The sequence below is a fragment of the Poecile atricapillus genome, chromosome W (assembly GCF_030490865.1).
Source record: "Poecile atricapillus isolate bPoeAtr1 chromosome W, bPoeAtr1.hap1, whole genome shotgun sequence".
NCBI classification, from domain to species: Eukaryota; Metazoa; Chordata; class Aves; order Passeriformes; family Paridae; genus Poecile; species Poecile atricapillus.
Window position 1 is genome coordinate 29933452 of NC_081288.1, and position 20813 is coordinate 29954264.

General features: G+C 41.4%; 3 protein-coding genes across 3 annotated transcripts in view; 2 read left to right on the forward strand and 1 right to left on the reverse strand.

The window, feature by feature from the left end:
* LOC131592061 (nuclear pore complex protein Nup205) overlaps nucleotides 1-7932 on the forward strand; it is a 45762-nt gene extending 37830 nt beyond the window's left edge. The window contains exons 35-43 of the mRNA XM_058863317.1: nucleotides 19-145; nucleotides 1062-1138; nucleotides 1957-2085; nucleotides 2624-2750; nucleotides 3463-3629; nucleotides 4035-4158; nucleotides 4984-5112; nucleotides 5825-5898; nucleotides 6926-7932. Of these exons, the coding sequence (XP_058719300.1) occupies nucleotides 19-145; nucleotides 1062-1138; nucleotides 1957-2085; nucleotides 2624-2750; nucleotides 3463-3629; nucleotides 4035-4158; nucleotides 4984-5112; nucleotides 5825-5898; nucleotides 6926-7078 (1107 nt within the window). The 3' untranslated portion in view covers nucleotides 7079-7932. The remainder of the gene's footprint in view (nucleotides 1-18; nucleotides 146-1061; nucleotides 1139-1956; nucleotides 2086-2623; nucleotides 2751-3462; nucleotides 3630-4034; nucleotides 4159-4983; nucleotides 5113-5824; nucleotides 5899-6925) is intronic.
* Nucleotides 7933-8372: 440 nt separating this feature from the next.
* LOC131591612 (ADP-ribosylation factor-like protein 1) lies at nucleotides 8373-14370 on the forward strand. Its single transcript, XM_058862472.1, has 6 exons — nucleotides 8373-8639; nucleotides 10456-10593; nucleotides 11697-11778; nucleotides 12798-12909; nucleotides 13626-13804; nucleotides 13993-14370. Exons 1-6 carry the CDS (start codon nucleotides 8636-8638, stop codon nucleotides 14021-14023), a joined length of 546 nt encoding a protein of 181 aa, XP_058718455.1. The 5' UTR covers nucleotides 8373-8635; the 3' UTR covers nucleotides 14024-14370.
* A 459-nt stretch (nucleotides 14371-14829) lies between these two features.
* The window catches only part of LOC131591611 (small subunit processome component 20 homolog), a 64093-nt gene continuing 58109 nt past the window's right edge, over nucleotides 14830-20813 (reverse strand). The window contains exons 56-62 of the mRNA XM_058862471.1: nucleotides 19759-19891; nucleotides 18497-18696; nucleotides 18056-18127; nucleotides 17409-17675; nucleotides 16566-16692; nucleotides 15582-15727; nucleotides 14830-15233 (exon numbers count right to left, since the gene is read on the reverse strand). Of these exons, the coding sequence (XP_058718454.1) occupies nucleotides 15078-15233; nucleotides 15582-15727; nucleotides 16566-16692; nucleotides 17409-17675; nucleotides 18056-18127; nucleotides 18497-18696; nucleotides 19759-19891 (1101 nt within the window). The 3' untranslated portion in view covers nucleotides 14830-15077. The remainder of the gene's footprint in view (nucleotides 15234-15581; nucleotides 15728-16565; nucleotides 16693-17408; nucleotides 17676-18055; nucleotides 18128-18496; nucleotides 18697-19758; nucleotides 19892-20813) is intronic.

Here is a 20813-nt window from a genome sequence, read left to right on the forward strand (position 1 = left end):
TTCTTTCTCGTGATGCAGGTTTTGCAGTTCCTAATTTCCCATTCAGATACTATCCAGGCGATCCTGAGGTGTCAAGATGTAGGTGTTGGATCTCTCCAGGAGCTGGCCTTCCTGACAGGAATAATCAGCAAGGCAGCATTGCCTGGTAGGAACTGCAGTTTTGAAGTCTCAGCCCTATCTCAGGCTTTGTTTTCTGTAAAGAAACAGTAAGACAGAAGAGAATATCCATGACAGATTTTTTTTCTTTTGACTTGCAGAGCTCTGAGGAAAACAAAGAAATGCTAAATAATTTTTCTTGAAGTAAATATGGTGGATTTGCAGTAGACATAGTGCTCTTTCCCATGTGTATCTGACTTTCCATTTTATTTTCATCATGCTACCTCACACTAAGTACTTTTTGTCTCGGAGGTAATTTGCAAACAGAAATGTTCAAAGTATCTGTGGTATCTTCAAAAAACAATTTTTATTCAATAAGTTCTGTAAATGAGGAAATTAAGAGAGAAAATTGTTTGCATACCCATTTTTTAAAATGTCTTCTCTGTTTTTATTGATTTAAAATATAAAGTTTCCCTGAGGGGGAAGCACTACAGATTAGCATATTTCCATTTCTCTTGGGTGACTTACCTTCACAAAAGGCTAATAATGATTGTGATAGATACAGTGGTTTCTTCTGCATGCTTACCAGTTCAGAATAACTTCTCTATTTTGATTTAATGGTTTTCTTTGTTCAGGAGTGATGTCTGACTACAGTAGAAAGGAGTGCAGAGCTGTAGGTTAAACCAAGGTGCTTCTTTGCTTCCAGTATACAGAGCTTTGTAAAACAGCTGTAACTTCCATGCCAGCCTCTCTTCCTCCTTGCCCCCCCTTAGAACACTAAGCTATATGCTCTCATGTATCACCTGGTAGTTGCATTCATATCTGAATGTTTTGCTCAAAAAATATGCAAAATACAAGTTGAATGCTTGACTGAAGTATTTCTGATCAATGCTTGTATTTAAATGCTGCATAAATTTGTTAAAAAGAAAACCAAACAGTTATTTAATGGCTGTATCTTTTATCAGGAGTGTTAAATGAGCTGGACATGGATGTTAATGAAGGGACACAGATGGAGCTACAAGGACACATAGGGCGATTTCAGGTAATAAATTCATCTATTTGTATATATATGAACCCATGTCCTTTTAGAATTGGCTATTTAGATGTGTTTCTTCCTGTTTTCTCACTTTGAATAGTAGCAGCTGGGAAAGAGAGATTTTCCAGCATCAAGAAGAATGTGTGGTAGTTTGAGGTTCTTTTTTGTGGGAGTGGGATGGGGTTTTGGTGGTCTGTTTTTTTGGTATTTCTCCACACTTCCCTGTCCAGTAGAAGAGAGAACATTTGGCAACATCAGGGTTGCATCAGGGACTTTGTTTCCCTTCCTGGCTTAGAACTTAGGTGAAGAGAAAAATTTGAAGCCAACACCAAAGCATGAAAAGTAATGCAGAAACAGTCTCTTACCACTTTGGCCACAAGCATGTCTCCAGCTCAACAATTTGGAGTATCAGACATGCTAGTGGTTCTTTTATTTGTTACTGAATTAGTTTTTGTACTCTACTTTTACCATAATTATCTTCAGATTTTATTTGTCTCTATAGGTAAAGGTGTTCTTGGTGTGGGAATGGGTAAACCTAAACTGTCATTGATAGTATTCTGCATAATAGTCTGCAAGAGACACAGGAGAAGTTGTGCACTTGTGAATTGCACTCATTTCTCATTGGCAGTGTTTTACGGTGCCATTAATTTCTAAATTAAATCAAGATAAGTTAAAACTAAAAACTTAAATTTTGTTTACAAAGTGCTAAAAATCTGCATTGCTTTTTTAATACTGTGTTTTGAGGGACATGTAGCACTTAAGTGAAAAGAAATATGCACTTCATTTGTTGAGATGGTAATTTAGATGTTCATTTCTTATGGCAGCGCCAGTGCTTAGGACTGCTGAGTCGGTTTGGAGGATCAGAGAGGCTACGTCAGTTCAAGCTGCAAGATGATAACGCAGCAGGAGACAGAGTGAACAAGAGGGATGAAATTGAGTTGGCCATGCAACAGGTAAGGATACAAGATGCCAGAACTTTCAGTCTCAACATTTTACCCGCTGTGCAGATTTTTTTAGTTATCATAATTTCATATGATAGTGGTAATGCTCTACACTGTGTGGTATAGGAGTCCACATTTTATTTAAAGTAACCCTTGAAAATGTATTTACTTACATTTGCATTAGAAACAGGCTAGAAACCTGATTTTGTGTACAAACTCTGTGAATTTTGAAGGCTTAAATTGATGAGAAATTTTCAAAATGAAAGCTGTGTATAGAGGGCAATGGCTAACACTAACTTAGAGCCAAAGGGGACTTAAAATTATCCAGAAATTTTAGCTAGCAGGTTTTGGGAAAGAGGCAAAGTTGCAAGTCTTAGACTTGCAGTAGAAGAGGGTCTGATAAGAAAATAGAATCATCATGTTCTGGTGAGAAGAGAGGTGCAAAGCGTGTTGTTCAGTGACATTTGTCCATGTAAAATTTAATGCTCCAAAGCTTGTAGCTACTGTAATTGACATGCTGTCTTTTTTTTTTTTTTCCCTTTGTTGGCAGATCTGTGCAAATGTGATGGAATACTGTGAGTCACTGATGTTGCAAAGCGCTCCCAGTTTCCAGCACACTGTTTGTCTGTTTACTCCGAGCCTGTCAGAGTCAACCAACCGAGATGGGCCTCGGCAGGGTGAGATTTTTGACTTGCTGTTGCATGAACCTACACAATGTGACATTTGGACTACTAGAAAATAACAAACTGAAGGCTGTAGTTTCACCTACTCTTTAAGTCACTTTATGCCAATCCTGTAGCTGCTCACTCTCTCATTCTAAAATCCATGTTTGTTCAACCTTGCACTAAAGCCAAATCAGGAAACTAATCCTAGTTAAAACAAACAAATTGTTTTTTCATTCACAGCCTCAGAATATATGTCAGTAAAGAAATGTGTGTATGTAAATAAATAGCACAAGACAGGGGAAGGTCAAGATTTCTTTTTTTTTTTCAGCATCTGCTGGATTGCATTATTTTAAACTAGGACCTCATTTATGACATGTAAGATATGTTTTGATGCTGGTTGGAGCTCTATTACAACACATGGCAAGAGTTTACACTGTGTTATTATGCAGTTGAATGGCTAAAATATGTAAATAGTAAGTCTTCTAGTTACATTTCATATGTAGTACTCAGTACTGCACTAGTAATAGTGTACTAGTACTGCCTTTTAATACTGCAGTCACAGAACTTTTTGCCTAGACTTACATTTATGTTACTTCTAGCACAAGTGCAAAATATACTTGTCAGTGCTTTCCTGTCTTTCTCTAGGTCATTGACAGAGAGCATAGCTTATTGATTTCTTGGGGTTTTTTTATTTTTGTTTTCTTATCTTCAACATCTTGTCTAGATACACAAGCACCAGTGATCCCATATTGGCACTTGCCTGGCCTGGGCATTATTGTTTACCTGCTGAAACAGAGCACTAATGATTTCTTCAGTTACTATGACAGCCATCGTCAGAGTGTTAACAAGCTGCAAAATGTGGAGCAACTGCCACCAGATGAAATAAAAGAGGTAATTGTTCTTCTGACTCCATAGTTTCTGTATTGTAGTAACTTGGACACAGCTGTAACAAAGGCTCCAAAGCATCTTTGATGAGCATGTAGTTCCACTTCTTCTGCATATTCTTTTCTACTGTTGGTGAAGGGGGTCCATATAACGAGTGATCTCAAACTTTAGGGAAAATACTTGGCTTAACTTTGTAAAAATTGTGATTTTCATTGTAGTTGCTTGGAAATGGTTTTAATTTTTCCATTTTTTTATCAGCAAGGTTATGCAAATTAAAAATAGCGAGCAAGATTTTAAAGAAATAAGACCTTACAAGAAAGTTCTAGAAATTAATAAGTAATCTTATTTGCTTATTTCTCTTGATGTTCTGTGATTTGCTACAGTCTTTCTGTTTCTCTCTTCCCGTAACAGTTGTGTCAGTCAGTTATGCCAGCTGGGGTTGACAAGATTTCCACTTCCCAAAAATATGTATTGGCAAGGCGGCGCCTGGTGAAACTAATAAATAACCGAGCCAAGTTGCTCTCCCTCTGTTCCTGTATCCTTCTGAAATTGAAATGACCCTCAAGGTGATGATGCAGAAAAGCAGAGATAGAAACAGATTTTTTACCTGGATTTCTGACCACTTTGAACAAAAAATTTTTGCAAGAAGTAAATTTGAAATACTGAGAATTAAGTTAGGAGGTTATTGCTCTGCTATTGCCAGAATGTAAGGATTTTCAAGTTAGTAATTCCCATTTTGAACCCAGCTAGGACGTTCTGCAACATGCTAATAAAGGAATTGTTACAGCCCAGTTCAATTTTAGTGTCCAGACCCCATAAACATTCACACATGTCCAAGTGTGGTGGAAGAAATACTTTGAAAAATAATTTTGATGTGCCTGTCATAATAGGGTTTTCTAGTCTTACAGCCAACCGTGCATAAACCTGAATCTCATAAACACCAGTAAATCTATGGAAATAACCAGTCATGCACAAACAAATTGTCTTCAACAGATCAGAATTTTCCTCTGCAACCACCCTTAGGAAAGTGTGCTCTTGCACACTTTGCTGTTGTCACCTGAAGTGTTATTGCCATCCCCGGCTTTATAACCTCAGCTTTAATTTACTGTGGTGCAGCTGAGGTACCTTTTGCAAACCACATGAGCACTCCAGCTCTCCTCCTGAGGGCTGAATTGAGGCTCTGCAGGGTGATGAGGACAGTGAGTGTGAGCCATCCATTACTGGGCTGTGGCAGTGGAGGAGGTGACAGGTGGTTGAGCTGACATTTTCAGCTGTTTCCAAGTGTGTAAATATGCTCATACAGTAAATGTACAATCCAAATACAACCAGATTGGGGTCCTTCACTGGGATGTATCTGCAGATATCATAGAAATATGTCTCTTCATTCTTTGGCGCCATCTGGAACACTACCTACTGCACTGCACACCCACTGACTCCCAAGACCCGCTGCTGTCCTCTAGGATGTCATTTAAGAAAGGAAGGCTGCAAGGTAAAATTTCTCAAACATCAGAACGCCTTTGAATAACTTCTGATGGGTAGCTTTAAAACTGATTTCCTACTATTAGTATCTTGCCTTTTATATTTAATAAAAGAGATTTTGTTTGGATTTGGCACACCTTTGGATATTCCACTGGAGAATTGGCAATAGTGATATTGTTTACTCACAGACTTCTGGGTTTTGTGTATTACACATAACCTCCAAAGGAAAGTAAAAGTAACTGGTTTTTTATTTCTGCTCTTCAGACTAACTGAAGTTCAGCTAATACAATCAGATAAGTGATCCAAAATAGCTTATAGGAAAATATTTCAATATAATCTAAGATGAAATTAAGAAATAAAGTTAATATTGGTGGTTTTAAAAATATTTTTTGAATTATAGCCACCATTGATTCACCAGAGGATTTTAAGTTTGTTGAACTTTGTCTTTTAAAAGAAGAAAGAAATGGAAGGAAATCAGGGAGAGTGGATTTGTGGAAGAGTCTTTTGCTTTAAAGTGCCATGTTATGTGATTAAAATATTTATGACTCACTCTTTATGTATTTTCTCTAAATCATTTAAGTAAAAAAAATAGTGTAATTTCTAATGCACAAGTTTACTTTCAGATCAAATTGGAACACTGTTTTAAATTTGTTATATGACTTGATACAGAGATAAGTGTGGAGCAGCCAACATAATTTTAACATCTTGTTTTTTATTGCCAGATTCCTTTGGTTCAGAGCCAAGCTTGGATTTCAGTAGTGGACTGAATCGAGTGAGCCAGCACGATATAGAACAGGTGAGATGTGACAGTCTGCTGCAGGGTACAGAATGCTCCTGGCTACCATGCAGCTATTGGGAGCAGTCTGACTGTTGTTTTCCCACTTCTGAACAACCTGCAGTAACACCAAGAGCATAGAACTTAATTTAGGATTAGTGAAGCATTACAAAATTGTTTTGGAAAATACTGTGATACAGATGGCACTTTTGCTGCTGTGCATGTATCTTTGAATCTTAATATGAAGAGTTAAGTAAAATACGAGCTATACTTACAAAACAGAGTAATCATTCTTTTTCTCTTACCAACCAGTCAGTATTTTTAATAACAGCTTTCCAAAAACACCAGATATCCTTGAAAGACCTGCAATATGAGGGCATGTTTCTCAGTTTTCTGTGATCCAACTGTTCACTACAGGTCAGCTTCAGCTAGGCTATAGAGAAATGAGATTAAAAGGGTAACAGGAACTGAAGAGACTATAAAATGTGAATGGTAGAAGTAATTTCCACTTACACAGAAATTTAATAGTTTATGTAAATTTGATGCAGAGGTGTCAGTAAAAAAAAAAATTATTAGTAAATCCCACTGGCATTTCTATGACTCTGCAGAAAAAACCTGTTCTTCAAAACAGCAGTCTCAAGTACCTTTATAAGATCTAGAATTGTAAGAAAAGTTGCTGTGTGTTCTTTGATGAGGCATCTGTCATTTATTTTATTTGTTCAAAAGTAAAGTGACAGTATCATCTTGGTAAAATGCTTAAAATGTAGTTAATTCAGTGACTCTTTACCTATGCATTAATTTTAAAATGTTGTGGGTGCACAGAGGCTCTTTATCGAAAGAGTCCTTAAAGGAAAATTTTAATTGGAAGATGTGTTTGTATGACTCTGAGTGAAGAAGCTGAATTGTAACCAATAATTCTTAAAACAGAGTAAGTAGTACTTATTAGATAAGTCAGAAAAACCCATTCTTTGGAAAGCAGGTCAGAGAATAAATCATTGTGAAGGGTTTAACAGGCAGTGGATGATAAGCTGGCATTTCTCTTTCTCAGCTTCAGATTGAAGCCACAAACAGCTTTGGTGAATCTCTGCAGAAGAAGCTCCTGGACATCGAAGGTTTATATTCCAAGGTTCGCTCACGGTACACGTTTATTCAAGCTCTTGTTAGACGTATCCGTGGTCTCCTAAGGATATCAAGGACCTAAAAGACACTTGGTACATGCTGCTTGCCCTGTGAAGCAGTGTACTAGGGCAGGCCTTCTGGATCATTGCATTTTATAGATCAAACATTTTCTAAATACTGTCAAAATTATTTTGTTACTTTTTTTTATCCCTGTGGATGAGTTTTGTGTATTCTTTCCTACTGCTCCCAACTTGACATAAAAAAATAAAGGATTGTTTTCGACTGAGTTATGAATAATATGAAATTTCAAGCAAGACAGAATTCTAATGGAGGACCTCAAACAGGAAGTTCTGCAGCTGTGATACCACATTTGTTGATGCTTTCAGAGAAAATGAAAACATCTTTGTCTGTGATTGTTCCTGTTTCACACACAGATTTAATGAAACCACAGTGTTCACCTTTCATCACTTGCAGACTGATTACTGTTGTGTGGATTTTATATTCATTTTGCACTGTGAGCTGCTAATTTCTGCTCCCCCTTGTCCTGCCTTCTTTTCAGCTGAAAGAAGTACAAGCTGCTTCTCTTAAAATAAGTTTAAATGAGAAAAGTGATAAAAGTCATGGAAAGTAACTCCTATAGGTTTGGTTCTTATGGCTGGGGGAGTAAAGGTTTCTGTGCTCTTCTTGCTGCAGTACAAGTATAAGGACAGAATAAAGTGCATGGGGAGGAAGCCAGTAATCATGAAAGGTAGGTAGGCTGGTAATGTAGTTAGATTGCTCTCCTCTAAGATATTTATATATCCTTGTATCTTCTGTAAAAAAGCGATTAAAAGAAGTGTAGTCGTTGAATATTGACATGAGATCTGTTGCACTTCTCCCTTAACTCAGTCTGAGCTTAGAGCCCACTTCACGTGTGCCTCGTACATTATGTCTTCCTCTGAGTTTTTTGTTACATAATAGTTCACATTTTTTCTGATTGTATATTTACCTATTTGCACATCCTAATTACATGGATGACATCATTTCCATGCGGGGACGATGACAGTGAGACATGTTAGCTAATCCCTAGGAGCAGCTTGCTGTCGACGTTTTACACAGCTGGACTTTGTTAACAGACTTCCACCCGGGGTTTTTCTCGTTTCGCAGCCGCTTTGGAGAACAGCAAGCCCTAACCTTCGAAGTGTGCTGGCTGCGAGGGTTCCCCGGCACTTTGGGAAGGAGGCCGTGCCTCCCAGCCGGCCGTTCTGCGGCCGGGGGTTCCCGTTCGCCGCCCGCTCTCGGGGCCGCGGGGAGGCCCCGTGCCGGTGACGCCGCCGCGCCCCGCCCGCCGCGCGCTCCCGCCGCGCGCTCTCCCCGCCGCAGATTCGTCACGCGCTGGTCCCGGGCCGCGGATTTTATTCTCCAGACCTTTCTGCCCGCTCTGCTTCCCGCCCGGGCGTGTCCGGGAAGGGCCCCGCTCTCAGTCCGTTCGCTCCGCGCTGCGGGCGCTGCCGGGCTCCGTGTGTCGAAACGGCGGCGGGCGCGGAGCGCTTTGTTTACTCGCCGCGGCGTTCGACGTGGAGCCGGGCGGCGGCGGCAGGGCCAGCGCGGCGAGGGCAGCGGAGCGGGGCGGGCCGGAGCGCCGGCGAAGCGGCTCGACATGGGTGAGGAGCGGGCGGGAAGCGGCCGCCCGAGGGGACCCGTCCATCACGAGCCTTCGAGGGGGGGCGGCGAGGAGGGCGGACGGGTCGGTGTTGAGCCCTCCCGTGAGGAGGCACGGTCTCCTGCCCGCCGGCGGCGGGAGGCCGAGGCTGAGGGCCGCGCTTGGGCGATGCCCCCTGCCCTCAGGGCAGGCCCTGCCCGCGGGCCGGTTCCCGGGCAGCCGCCGCAGCGCCCGGAGGCCGCGTTAGAGCTGCCTCGCCATGGCGAATCGTCCGAGCAGCGGCAGGAGGGTGTGTTCGGTGATATCCTCAGGCTTCTGTCCTCCTGACACCTGGCAAAATTAAACTCTGAATCGAGTCTGTGATGGGCTGCTAATAGGGAGTGGATTAGGAGAGGAGGTCTTGCAGACTAGTAAATGAAGTAGAGGGAATATTAAAGGGAGGCCCTGAATCTGAGGGTTGAGAGATTGAGGTGAACCTGTCCTACTGCAGATGGTGTTTGAGCAGTGTTTTAGTGTGGGAAAAGCAAACACAGTAGCATATAAAAAGAGGGAGTGAGAGGTGTCTGGCAGCTAGCAAAATTACTGACTGAAAGAATTTTCAAATCTTAGGCCTCCATGCAGCCAGTGGTAACCTTCTACTTGGGGTGTTTCTATTGAAATACCCTTTTTCAGCTCACTTCTCTTAAAATTATTTGCCTCTCTGGCAGTCAGAGGTGTCATGAGCAGCACTATGCAGGCTGGCAACTGATGGTCCCTTATACCTTCTTGTTTTCCAGGTCTGTAGCGTTTATGGCTTCTGTGGTGGGATGGGCTTAGAAGAAATAGAGCAACCTTTTATCAGTTGAAGTTCCTTCTGAAGCATAAACTTGTTGCTCCCTCTTTTCCCTGGAAAGGCAGAGGCCTAGACAGGCAAATATAGAAAATAATTTTTATCAAATCATCTTTCAATGAGATTTTGGTTGCAAATCTTCTTTTATTTGTTTCTGATATATTTATCAGTGTTGTCACTGATTCTGGCTTATTGAATGTTTCATTACCCTTTGCAGGCTTTAAGTGTATTTACAAAGTTATGATTTAACATTGGATATGTTTATTATAAAAAATATTTCGAAAAAAATTGGTACTGGCTTAGAACATTAGTATTCTTTCTATGATTAAAAATCTAGTAGGCATAAATCAGATATTAGCCTGGCCACAAGTTCTCTTGCATGCATTTAGCGAATAAATGAGATGCTGAGGCAAGCGAGTTTTGAAAAGAACAAGGACATTTAAAATCAGCTCCTAGACTTCTCTGTAGCGTTAGTGTACTTGATTTGGTGCAGCTTTGCTGTTTGTAATGAATTGATTTAATATGTACCTACTGATTTATACCTAGTTTTAAGAAAAAAAGAAGTGGGTGGTCCTTTGGAAGACCATAAACGTCTTCTGATGATGAATTCTTTCAGACTTCTTTTGGTCCTTGTATAGTCGCTGGCAGAGCCTGAGGTAGAGTCTGATAAAGGTAGAGTCTGATACAAGCCAAAAAGATGACTCAGATTTTGGCAAATGAGAGAAAAGGAAAAAATAAAATTGTAACTGCAGTGAGAAAGCTTGGTGCTGCTGCAATGTGATTTGCTGGAGTGAGCTACCATAAAATCATAAAATGGTATGGCAATATGAACCAGGAGGACATCTGGGCAACAACCTGGACTTGTCTTTTTTCACTGGGGGAAACAAACGACTTGTAGGCCAGTAAGAAATGAGGTTGGTCTGTCTGCCTTTGCATATCCTCCACAGAGCTGGCTGACATTGAAATGTCTTTCTTCTGGTTTTTGCAGGGGGCTTTTTCTCCACCATCTTTTCCAGTTTGTTTGGAACTCGAGAGATGAGGATTCTTATCTTGGGGCTGGATGGAGCGGGAAAAACAACGATTCTCTACAGGTTGCAAGTTGGAGAAGTTGTTACCACCATTCCAAGTAAGTGATCTGCCCATAGGGAGAATATTTGCCTGTGGCCTGTGATTTGTCTGTACCTCTGACACATAAACTTTGCCAGCTGAACACTATATGCTTCCTTCCTAACCAAAAGGACCTTATGTTGTGGGAGACTTACACTGTTGTATCTTCTTGGATAAAAGTATTACAAAGGAGTATTTTATGCTGCCCTGCAAAATGCAAAAAGCATTTGACCTCAAGATTATTAGCATGGTTTCACAGGCTATTCATGATAGGTCAGCATTCTGTAGAAAATGTAACAAAACTCAATGTGAGGTTTCAAGGGAGAAGATGATGTTTATTTAAAAAAATGCAACTGATTTCACCGCTTGTCTTGGCATTCATGCAGCCACACCCACCCAGTGTGTGTGCTCAAGTGTTCTGGCCATGATTGCTCTGTGTAACATGAAGGAGAAGGGATGTTTGACTTTTTTATGTCCCTGCCATGTCTGTTGTGTTCCTCTATTCCCTCTATGATCTTTTAGAAGCCAGCAGTTTGCTGGGCCATAATCTTTTTGCCTGAGGGTTTTGCTTACTTCAGCCTCCATAAATTTTAAGCAGACTGTGCCCACTGTTCACTTCCCTGTGCTGTGTTTCTCTGGGCTGGCAGGAAAAGGAATGACATATGTGATAACTGCAGCATTGCTGCCATCTTCCAGACAGCAGTATTGAGTCCTCTTCTGAGAAGTTGGTGTTTTAAGAGCTGTGGCTCTTAAAAGAGTGCAGACCTTATGTGGACAGAAGGACACATTCCTTAGTGCTCTCTTGCTGACAGTTGTGTACTTGGTTATCACAGCGGGCCAGTTCTTTAACCCTTGCTCTGTTTCTTTTGGTGATTTCAGACACTACTGTCAATTTTTAACAACCTTAGCATTTGTTACAAATCTCTACAATATGTTTATAGTGTGGTTTTATTAGTTCGAAAGAAATATTTCTGCATTATTTTGAGTCATGTTTGTTGGGGTAGCTTTAGTTATGCAGCTACTGGGAATTTTCAGGTCTGAAAATCTTAAACTGAGTGCTGACATACTCTTTAGAAAAACAGGAAAATCACTAACGGTGAAATTGTTATAACTTTGTTTCAGCCATTGGCTTCAATGTTGAGACAGTGACCTACAAGAATCTGAAATTTCAAGTCTGGGACTTAGGAGGACAGACAAGCATAAGGTAATAGATTTCTTAAAGTCAATGAACTTCCTCTAGAAAGTGCCAGGTTCTTGGAATTCTCATAGCAGGCATTGGAATTCTCATAGCAGGCACTTCTGAAAATTGATTAAGTTTTAAAAAGAACCCATTCTCAGGAGAGCATTTTCATCTGATGGAATTCAGTTTGTAAAATCTGTGATGCAGGAATTGGAAATCTACAGATTGGAAAAAAACAAGACAGTGTTTTCATTTGCATTTGGCTTTGCTTTGAAAAACAAACCGTTAATATAGTGAGCAATTGAGGAGCATTCTGAGAAAGAGTGGATGTGGTGATTAAAAACCCAAAAAGATACTGCCTAGCTTTGCATTCTTCAGAATAGTCAAGTTGGATTTAGGTATAGACAGTAATTTTTTAGCAAGCATCACAAGTTTTGTAAAGAGTCATTAAGAGTACCCCTGTATGATCCTCTTGTGATTCCTTTTTCAGTGCTCAGTAGCAAGGTGCAGTGTAGTTAGTAAGGAAGGTGCAGTTAGTGAGATAAAGGTTCCTTCCTTTTTAGTTTCAGTACAGTAATTCTAAAAAAGGTGGTTTGTTTTGATCTTTGTTAATTACTTGCCTGTGTTAATTAGTAATTTAAGATTTCTCTGGTGATACTTCTTTGGTGACTGTAATGAAGATGCTTATGTCTTTAAACATTCCTTGCTTTCCTGTCCCTCAGTTATGGACCTGATGTCCTGTAGTCTGATTCCCAAATAAATCTGTTCCCAGCATTTCTGTTCTTCCCTTGTTTTCAGGTTGCTTCTATATTTGCTTTGTGTTGGGTTGGGGTTTTTTGGGTTTTTTTTTGTTCTGCCTCTGAGAGTATTTGTACTGTCTGTTCATTTTTGTAGCTTCTTGAAGAAATCTTCTGATTACCTCATGGGGCCTTTCACCCCAGAGACAATTTTTACTTCCTCTGGGTGATCTGTCTTTAGTTATCTAGCTAAAAAGAACTGCTAACATGCAAATGACGTGACTGGAACGTCTCTCTCCTCTGCAGGCCCTACTGGCGGTGTTACTATTCAAACACAGACGCCGTCATTTATGTAGTGGACAGCTGTGATCGAGACAGAATTGGCACTTCAAAATCAGAGCTTGTTGCTATGTTAGAGGTAAGAAAACAAGGATCACAGTCATTATCAGTAAAATAAATTGAGAAATTAGAACTTTTTTTTTTTTGAGTAAATATGAAATTTGATTCAGTGAACCAAGTGAAGCTCAACTTCACTTGTGAAACTTCAGCCCTCAGCATAGCCCGTGCAGCACTTCTGACTGAAAAAGCACTGAATACTCTGCAGGTATTTCATGGGTTTGTGCAGCATTATCTGGACAGTTTATTTCATGTAGCTTTGTGGTGACATGAAAATTTACCCACCAGCCAGGACTGCTGCTCAGTACTGCAGCGTGGCAAAATCAAACGCTGAAGGATTGACAGTAATTAGAATCCTACTATGTTTTCAAGCTGAAGAACAAATGTTGAACAAGGTAATGCAAGTAAGATGAGTTGAGCAACACTTCCTTTCTCTCTCTTGCCTTGTCCCCCAACATACCTGCAAGCTCATTTAATGTGCCTTGTTAAATCCAACTACCAGATTGTTTCATAACTTGGACTGGCCATGTTTTGAAACTGCTCCTGTAGGGTATCATACGGGAATTGAAAATAAACACCATTCTTTCACTGAAGAATTTTCTGCAGAACAGAAATCAGCAAACAAAATAACTGAAAACTGCTGAAGATTTATTTTATTACATAAGTTTTTCTCTCTTGAAATGAATTCTGTAGAAGTCTCTGCAACAGCTTCCACAATTTCCCTTTTTTTTTTTTTAGGAAGAAGAGCTGAAGAAAGCCATTTTGGTGGTGTTTGCAAATAAACAGGACATGGAACAGGCCATGACTCCCACAGAAATGGCAAATGCCCTTGGCTTACCAGCTTTGAAGGACCGAAAATGGCAGATATTCAAAACCTCTGCAACTAAAGGCACAGGGCTTGATGAAGCAATGGAATGGTGAGTACCAGTCTAATTATGCTTCATTCATATGCCTAATTTTACACATTGGAGGATTTTTTGTAAGACTGGATTTGGGGATAGTTTGACATAAAAGTCCATATTAGAAGAATGACTGGTTTTCTGCTGCAAGTATTTCAGCAGAATTGAAATGACTTTTCAGTAAATTGACTTAACCTTTTTCCTAGGTTGGTGGAGGCCTTGAAGAGCAGGCAGTGATACAAAACTGACCAGTGCAAAGAAGCATCAGCTATAGCCAGCATCCTCCTTTCTGCAGTTAAGTATTTTCAGGCCACAGATACTTGTAAATAGGACAGATTTGAATTTGACTTCTGTAATGTGGATGCCTCTCTTCAATTGTAAAACTGAAATAAGTGAATGTGTACATTATGATACTCCATTTCTTTCTTTTTGTTTAAAGAATGTACTTATGTTAATTTGTATGAAAGTCTTACTGGCTGAGAAAGTTGGTGGTTTTTTTGTCATCCCCCCTTCCTTTGGTCGTTTTGGTGGCCAGCATACTGGTGTAGATAGAACACTAATAAAATCTGGAACTGTCAGCTATACTCAGGGGTGTGTTGCTTGCTAGAGGCTGCTTGCTTTACAGAAACAAGTCCTAGTGCTGCCAGCTCCAGCAGCCATGCAGCTGAACACCTGCAGAAGTTCCCTTAAGCTAGTATTGTTCTACTTCATGACCCTTCAGTGCAGACACACTGTTAGAGTGAAGTACAGCAAGAGAGCACAAGTAGCACACCTCTGGCTGCCAACATGGCATTCAGTGGGTGTCTGAAAGGAAAATCAGTGTCCTCAGCACACATTACTGCCCTGATGTGCCAGGGCAGTAACTGGAGTTTAACTTCCACCTTCATGAGCTGTTGTTCCTGCACTCTCACCTTAGCCAGAAGTGACAGGTAAGTAGCTCAGTATAGCTGCAGAAACTGAAGGCCAAATCAAAGTCAGGAAGCAGACTTTTCTCTCCTAGACCAGTGTGTTCACAGGCAGGAATGCAGTCATCACAGAACCCATTTCTTACAAATGAAGTAAAATTTAATATAAATACCATAGTTGTTGCCCTTTCAACTGTACATGCTCCAGTAAATATACAGGTTTGGAAAAAATTTAGAAGTGTTTATTTAAGATCCTCAATGAAAAAGGACATAAAAAAATACTAATAAATACAATTGAAATATGCAAGTATATTTTAAAGCAGTAATTAGTTCTTTAGCTTGGTATTAATTTTTATAAATTAATCTTCCAGGAATGAAAAGCCTTTTCATTCCACCATTGCTAAATCTTTCAGTGCGTGACTTCGATGTCGCTTAGCCTTGTACATAGGGCGCAGGGATTCCATTTTTCTCTTCCTGGTTTCTGCTTTATTCTTGTGTCTCTTCAGCTTCCTCCTTGCAGCAATGTCAGGATTTGCTACAGTCTAAGGAAAAACAGTACACTGTTAGTTCACTGACAACTAACAGCAGTCCCTGTGAACATCATGAATGTCCTAAGAAACTGGTGGCTGCTAAGACAACACATGGGCATTGCTAGGTTCCTCAAAACGGAGGGAATTCAGGCTGCTTTGCCCTTAGGTAAGCAGGAAACCATTCCTGTCAGCCAGAACCTGCACAAGAGGCTGATCACACACAGCTTCTTGCAAGTTTTGTAAAGAGACTGATAAAACTGTCCTAATAAAGGATTAAGTTCTTTCTCCCCTTCCTGGGCAGATCTCAAGCCTTTAGAGAAGCCCTATTTCTTTTACTCTCAAGAGAAAGTGGAATCTTACCTGCAAAGCCCTCTGCTTTTTCCTCATTGCTCTTTTTTGATTGGCCTGTTTCTGCACAGAAGAAAAGGCCAGTGAAAAGGCTTCCAGCCCCACTAACTTCTTGAGAAGTTCTATGATTTCTTGGGAAAGGTTCTTCAGTGTTGGATCTATTAAAACAAAATTAAATTGATCTTTTCAGCACATGGAACGAAAGCCAGGAGCACAGTATGGATTCCTCTTCCTTTAATAAAGAACAGCTGCACTGCTAAACCTTGCCCAGACTAGCACCTGTGAAATCTGCTGGAGCTTCACCAGCTTTCCCAGATTGTGGCTTTTCAACCAGCAAACAAACAAACAAAAATGCTTCTGAGAAGCAATTTTTTTAGAAGGGTAAAGTCATCCCAAAGGTAATGACAAGTGGCTTTCTATATACAGCCACTAGGCTTCTGGTGAAATAGGCTTTGTTGGAAGTAAAGATGATTCCAGCCTTGTCAGTCAGCATCTTTGATAAGCAAAACAAGGGCTGGCTTAATTGTTGAAATCACTAGTTAGTGGCAATATATTAATTACAATCATTGGAGGAAAAAAAGATAATGGGGGTGAAAAAAAAACCTCCAAAGAGGTGCTAAGGGAAAACTGAGAGCAGGGCAAATGTTTCCCTCGGTCTCTCAAATGGTTTTTACAAGTTCCTCTCAGCAAGGATTCTGTAAGTCTTGCCACCTTGAGCCCATCCTTGAGTACATTTTTCCTGCTACACCACATGTTCAAGCTTTACCCGCTTGGACACAGGAGCATGCTTAACTTCATTCCAGTCTCTGAACATGCAGGTTTCTATTTCAGTTGACATGCACTCTCCTCCCTTCCTGGTATTTTGGTTAGACAGTAAGCAGGTGAAATTCACTGATTAAAATATGAGTGCCTCAACAGACAAAAGGAATGGCAGGTGGTGTTTGAACTGGAGCATAGCTGTGATGCACATTCCTGTTTGTGAGGGAAATCCCTTACCTTGCTCTGCATAGTTGCTGTTCAGCTCCCTGTACAGAGGGGTGAGAATTGTTGGAAGGTAGGGCTTGATCCTGTCTTGCCCCAGATCCACCGAGATTGCTCCAAGGAACTTAAAGATGCAGCTTCTCTGAAAAGAAGAGTGTGGGACATGAAGTAAGGAAAGGTGGAAGGAAACTTCCTAACTGAACTGCTACCAGAGGGCCATCATAGTTCAACACAGCAGGTGTTGTTTTAGACACCTGAGTCACAAACTGCTGTTTCAAGGTCTTACTGCATCCAAGTACAGCCTTTAGAGAGACATAACCCCTGTTGTGTGAGCTGGGACTGGGTTGGCAGCTGTTGACACTTTGAACAACAGGCTTGTTCTCACTGCCCTCAACTGCAGCAGCTGAGGACACAAAAGCTCAACCTAACTAAACCATGGGGACCCACAGTGCTTCTCGTAATTGTTCTCCCACACATCCCCTCCCCTTCTCCTAGCAAGTTACTCCATACTGCCATTCCCCTGCCTGCATGAGCCTAGCACTCTTGGGCATTCAAAGGAACTGTTCTGTCCCCTTCAGCCTTGAGGTTTACCACTCTTCCACCACTCCCCAGGAGGCTGGAAGCATCAGCAAGAACCAGACTGGCACAAGCCTTTCCTGAAAACCCCAAAATGAAAGGCTTGTTTCTTCAGCTTTAACTTAACCCTTGCTTCAGTGCCAGCTCACAGCACCCTTTGCACCTTTGTCCCAGCGCACAGCACCCTCTGCACCTTGTCTCCTGAAAGCAAAGAGCCAGAGCAACAGTACCCTGCAGAAGTGCCAACCTCATCAAAAGCAGTGGGACTAACACTGTTCTTACCTTTAAAGGGACCTTAGGGGAATATGCTGCTTCTCTCTTTGCCATGACAGAGAGCTTCTTCATTAGCCACAGCAGTGTGGCTGGCTGGCCTTTCTCTTGTGTGTCCTCTCTTTCTTCCTCTCCTTGAGCAAAAGTATCTCTCTCATCCTCTGAGACTTCCTGCTCTTCCACTTCACACCTCAGTTCTCCATCTGCCTCTTTACCTTCTTCTGAGGCAGGGGCTAGCAAGTAAATAACTTTGGCCACAAAAAGTAAATTCTTTATAACCTGAAGTGTGGAAACGGAGTCAGTCACTGTGGGTTACCTCTGTAAGCACCATGTAAGAGCCAAAACTTGATCTGACAGAGGAACTTGCCAACCTAGGAGTCTGCAATGGCAGAGACCCCAGTCCTGACCTGCATAGTGTTCCCCCTTTCTGTCCCGGGCACTCCCCAGTAGGCTGACACCACACTGGAGACTTTCTGGGCCCCCAAGAGGCTCACAGCTGTTCAGATGCCCTGAGCAGAGAGCAGCTAGCCCCAAACTGTGTATCTGCCCTGAGCCAACACCAGACAGCAGCAGTGCTGTCCTGACTAGGACACAATATCCCTCACATGCCAGGGCCTGCTCTGTCCCCTCCTGCAGCCCCAGACAGGCTCCTGCCTTACCTGCTCACTTAGAGACATGTCCAGGAACTTGGACTGCAGCTGATGGCAGAATGCAAACGCGAGATCCTTCATCTGGGGAAATGAAAAAGGAAAAAGGAATGACTCCATTGAGGAGAGCTGGTAGCAGAGACTCAAAGCAGTATTTTGTAGTCACCAAAGGTAGTTCCCAGGGGAGACCAAAGGATCAGCTCCACACAACTTCTGCCTCCATCTTACAATCTAAAAGGGTATTTTTGTGCTGCTGAGAATAAGACCCTAGAGAAACCCCCTCTCAGCAGCAGAGACACCTCCTCAAATGCTTTAGGTGATGAGGATTAGACAGCAGACAAGTGACTAAAAGAGGAACGTGCATGCCAAAGTATGAATCTGTTTTTATGTCCTAATCAGGGAATAGGCATGAGCAGAGCAAACAGTATGAAGGAGTGGTACAGACATCATTACCTTTTTGTCCAATTCAGCAGTCAAGAAGACTATGGATGCAGACAGCTCTGCCGGTGTCTTTTTTCTCTTCCCTGACTTTCTTTCCTTCCATTTGTTGACAAGATCTTCTGGCTTATAAGATGCAAACAACAAGCCAAAGATCTCAGTGGCTGTTAGCCAGACCCAGCTATGAGGATACCACAGGTGAGACTGGACATGATCTGGGGAAAAGAAAACCTCTTTCAGCTAAGGAGATGGTCCATTGAGAGCAAAAATAGAACCAGGTCACTCCCAACAATTACCATAGCATATGCTGCAATAAAAAGATGAATGAAATGAAATGAAATGAACTGTGCTCATCTGCTCAAAACATAGTAAAAGACTTTCTAGCAACTCAATATAGCCAAAGTGGAGACAGCAAAAACCTACAGGTAACCAAATGTCCCCACAGTGATCAGGCAAGTCATGTTTCTGCAACAACTATGGTCCCCTCAGGGACTCAGTGCCACAGCTCATCTGCCCATGTTATCTGGGGACTGGCTGCTGTGAGATTTGTGTCAGCTGGCCCTGCTGCTGATGGTCAAATGCTGAGAATGCTTCAGAGAAGAAATGGAACTGCCCTCCTGTCTCGCCTCTGTCCAAGCTGCCCATCACCAAAATCCAGAATAACAATGGTTCTCTGCTATGTCACTAAAGGCACCTGGCAGGTTGGACTCTTCAAAGTCACTAACCAACCACTTCAGGTCTTCTGATTGCAGCAAATGAAGCAGTTAAAGTAAGGGCAACAAAATGCCAGTAAATAGCCTGATATTATATAATCTCACGTACAGCGAAATTGCTTGAATCAAGTAACTTCCAAGTCTTCACATCCTGACAGATATACAGTATTTAGGGCACTATTACCATGTGTCATCATTTTTTGGCTGGTATGTATGATCAAGGCTTGTATGCATGATCAATGAAAACTCATCTTCTCAGGAGAGCTCAATGTTTTCATCCAAGAGAATGTAATTACAGTGAAACATGTAATAGTTTCCAACTGTTTGCCCTGGGGATAATAGAAAGTACTTCCCAGCACTTGAGACAGGGGATGTGTTGTTTTCATCAACCTTTTTCATTAGCAACTTCTCTTTCATTGCCCAGTAACTGCTGTGTGTTAGCATTTTGCAGAACAGAAACCTTGCAGAATAAAGTTCAGTCATTTATATTAGTGTGTGAAAAACTACAAGGCACACAAAGAATCTTTCTTGTAACAGCTGTAATAATTCCTTAATGACACTTACCCCAGATACTGCTCACAACATCTCCGTTCTTGGTGAATTCAATCAAGTTGCACTCTGTGATTAGCTTTTTTATCAGCACAAGAAAGCTGAATAGCAGCCTATCTGCAGCCTTCTCCTCTTCCTCTTCAGTTATCTAATAAAATCAGCAAGTCAAGAAATATAACTTATGAGAACCTGAAGACAATGCTGATTAATCCTCACTAAATAAATTTCAGATCAACCATGCAAAAAACCAGAAGTCTGACTTGTACCCAATTCCCAATATAAACAGAACAGAAACACCTCCATCGAAGCATTTCCTCTGGAGACAATCTCTGCAGGAGATTTTATTAGAATCGTTCTTCTTTTTTTCCACACAGACATTACTGTAACAAACCACTGGATTTCTAAATGCAGGAAATTACACACATTATGTCTGTGCATGTATTTATGTGGATTTGATTCTCATAACTAGAGCCCAGCTGCGTGCAGATTTGCCTGTATCACCTGGGAAGCCCTGAGTTGTTATGACAACACTGTGTGTGCTGCCTGTGGGCCTCACCCTGCCTGCAACCACCAGCTGGCTTGATGTAAATCGTGAGTACATGTCACAGCACAGGGTGTGATTACACCAAATTTCTCCTCACTGCAGGTATTTTATTTTCATCTCTTGCCAATTTACAGATCCTGAGGTTCTTTTCTCTCTTGTGCAAGGGCAGCATGCTGAACATTAGTAACATTCATGGCCACTCCCCAGGCACGGTAACTGGGATCCCGTTGGGATTATCACATGCCAAGAAGAATCTCAGGCAGCCTTGTTATTCTGAGTCAATCATGTGCACTAAAAAGATTTTCCATACAACAAAACCATGGTACAGAAAGGGAACCTCTCTGAAAGTTGAAGCTGTAGGTAACACTGGACAAAGCAGACAGTCACAAGCCATGCACTCCTGACAAGCAATGCTTACACAAATCTCTACAGCTAGCAGACGTGTTTCCCACATTGCAAGGAGCAACGTATCTGCTGGTTACACAGTACAGCCGCAGGCTCAGGCCAGGTGCCTTTGCAAAGTTTC

Coding starts and splice junctions, on each gene's coding strand:
- LOC131591612 (XM_058862472.1), top strand. Junction 11,779..12,797: donor GGAGGACAGACAAGCATAAG/GTAATAGATTTC, acceptor TCTCCTCTGCAG/GCCCTACTGGCGGTGTTACT. Junction 12,910..13,625: donor AGCTTGTTGCTATGTTAGAG/GTAAGAAAACAA, acceptor TTTTTTTTTTAG/GAAGAAGAGCTGAAGAAAGC.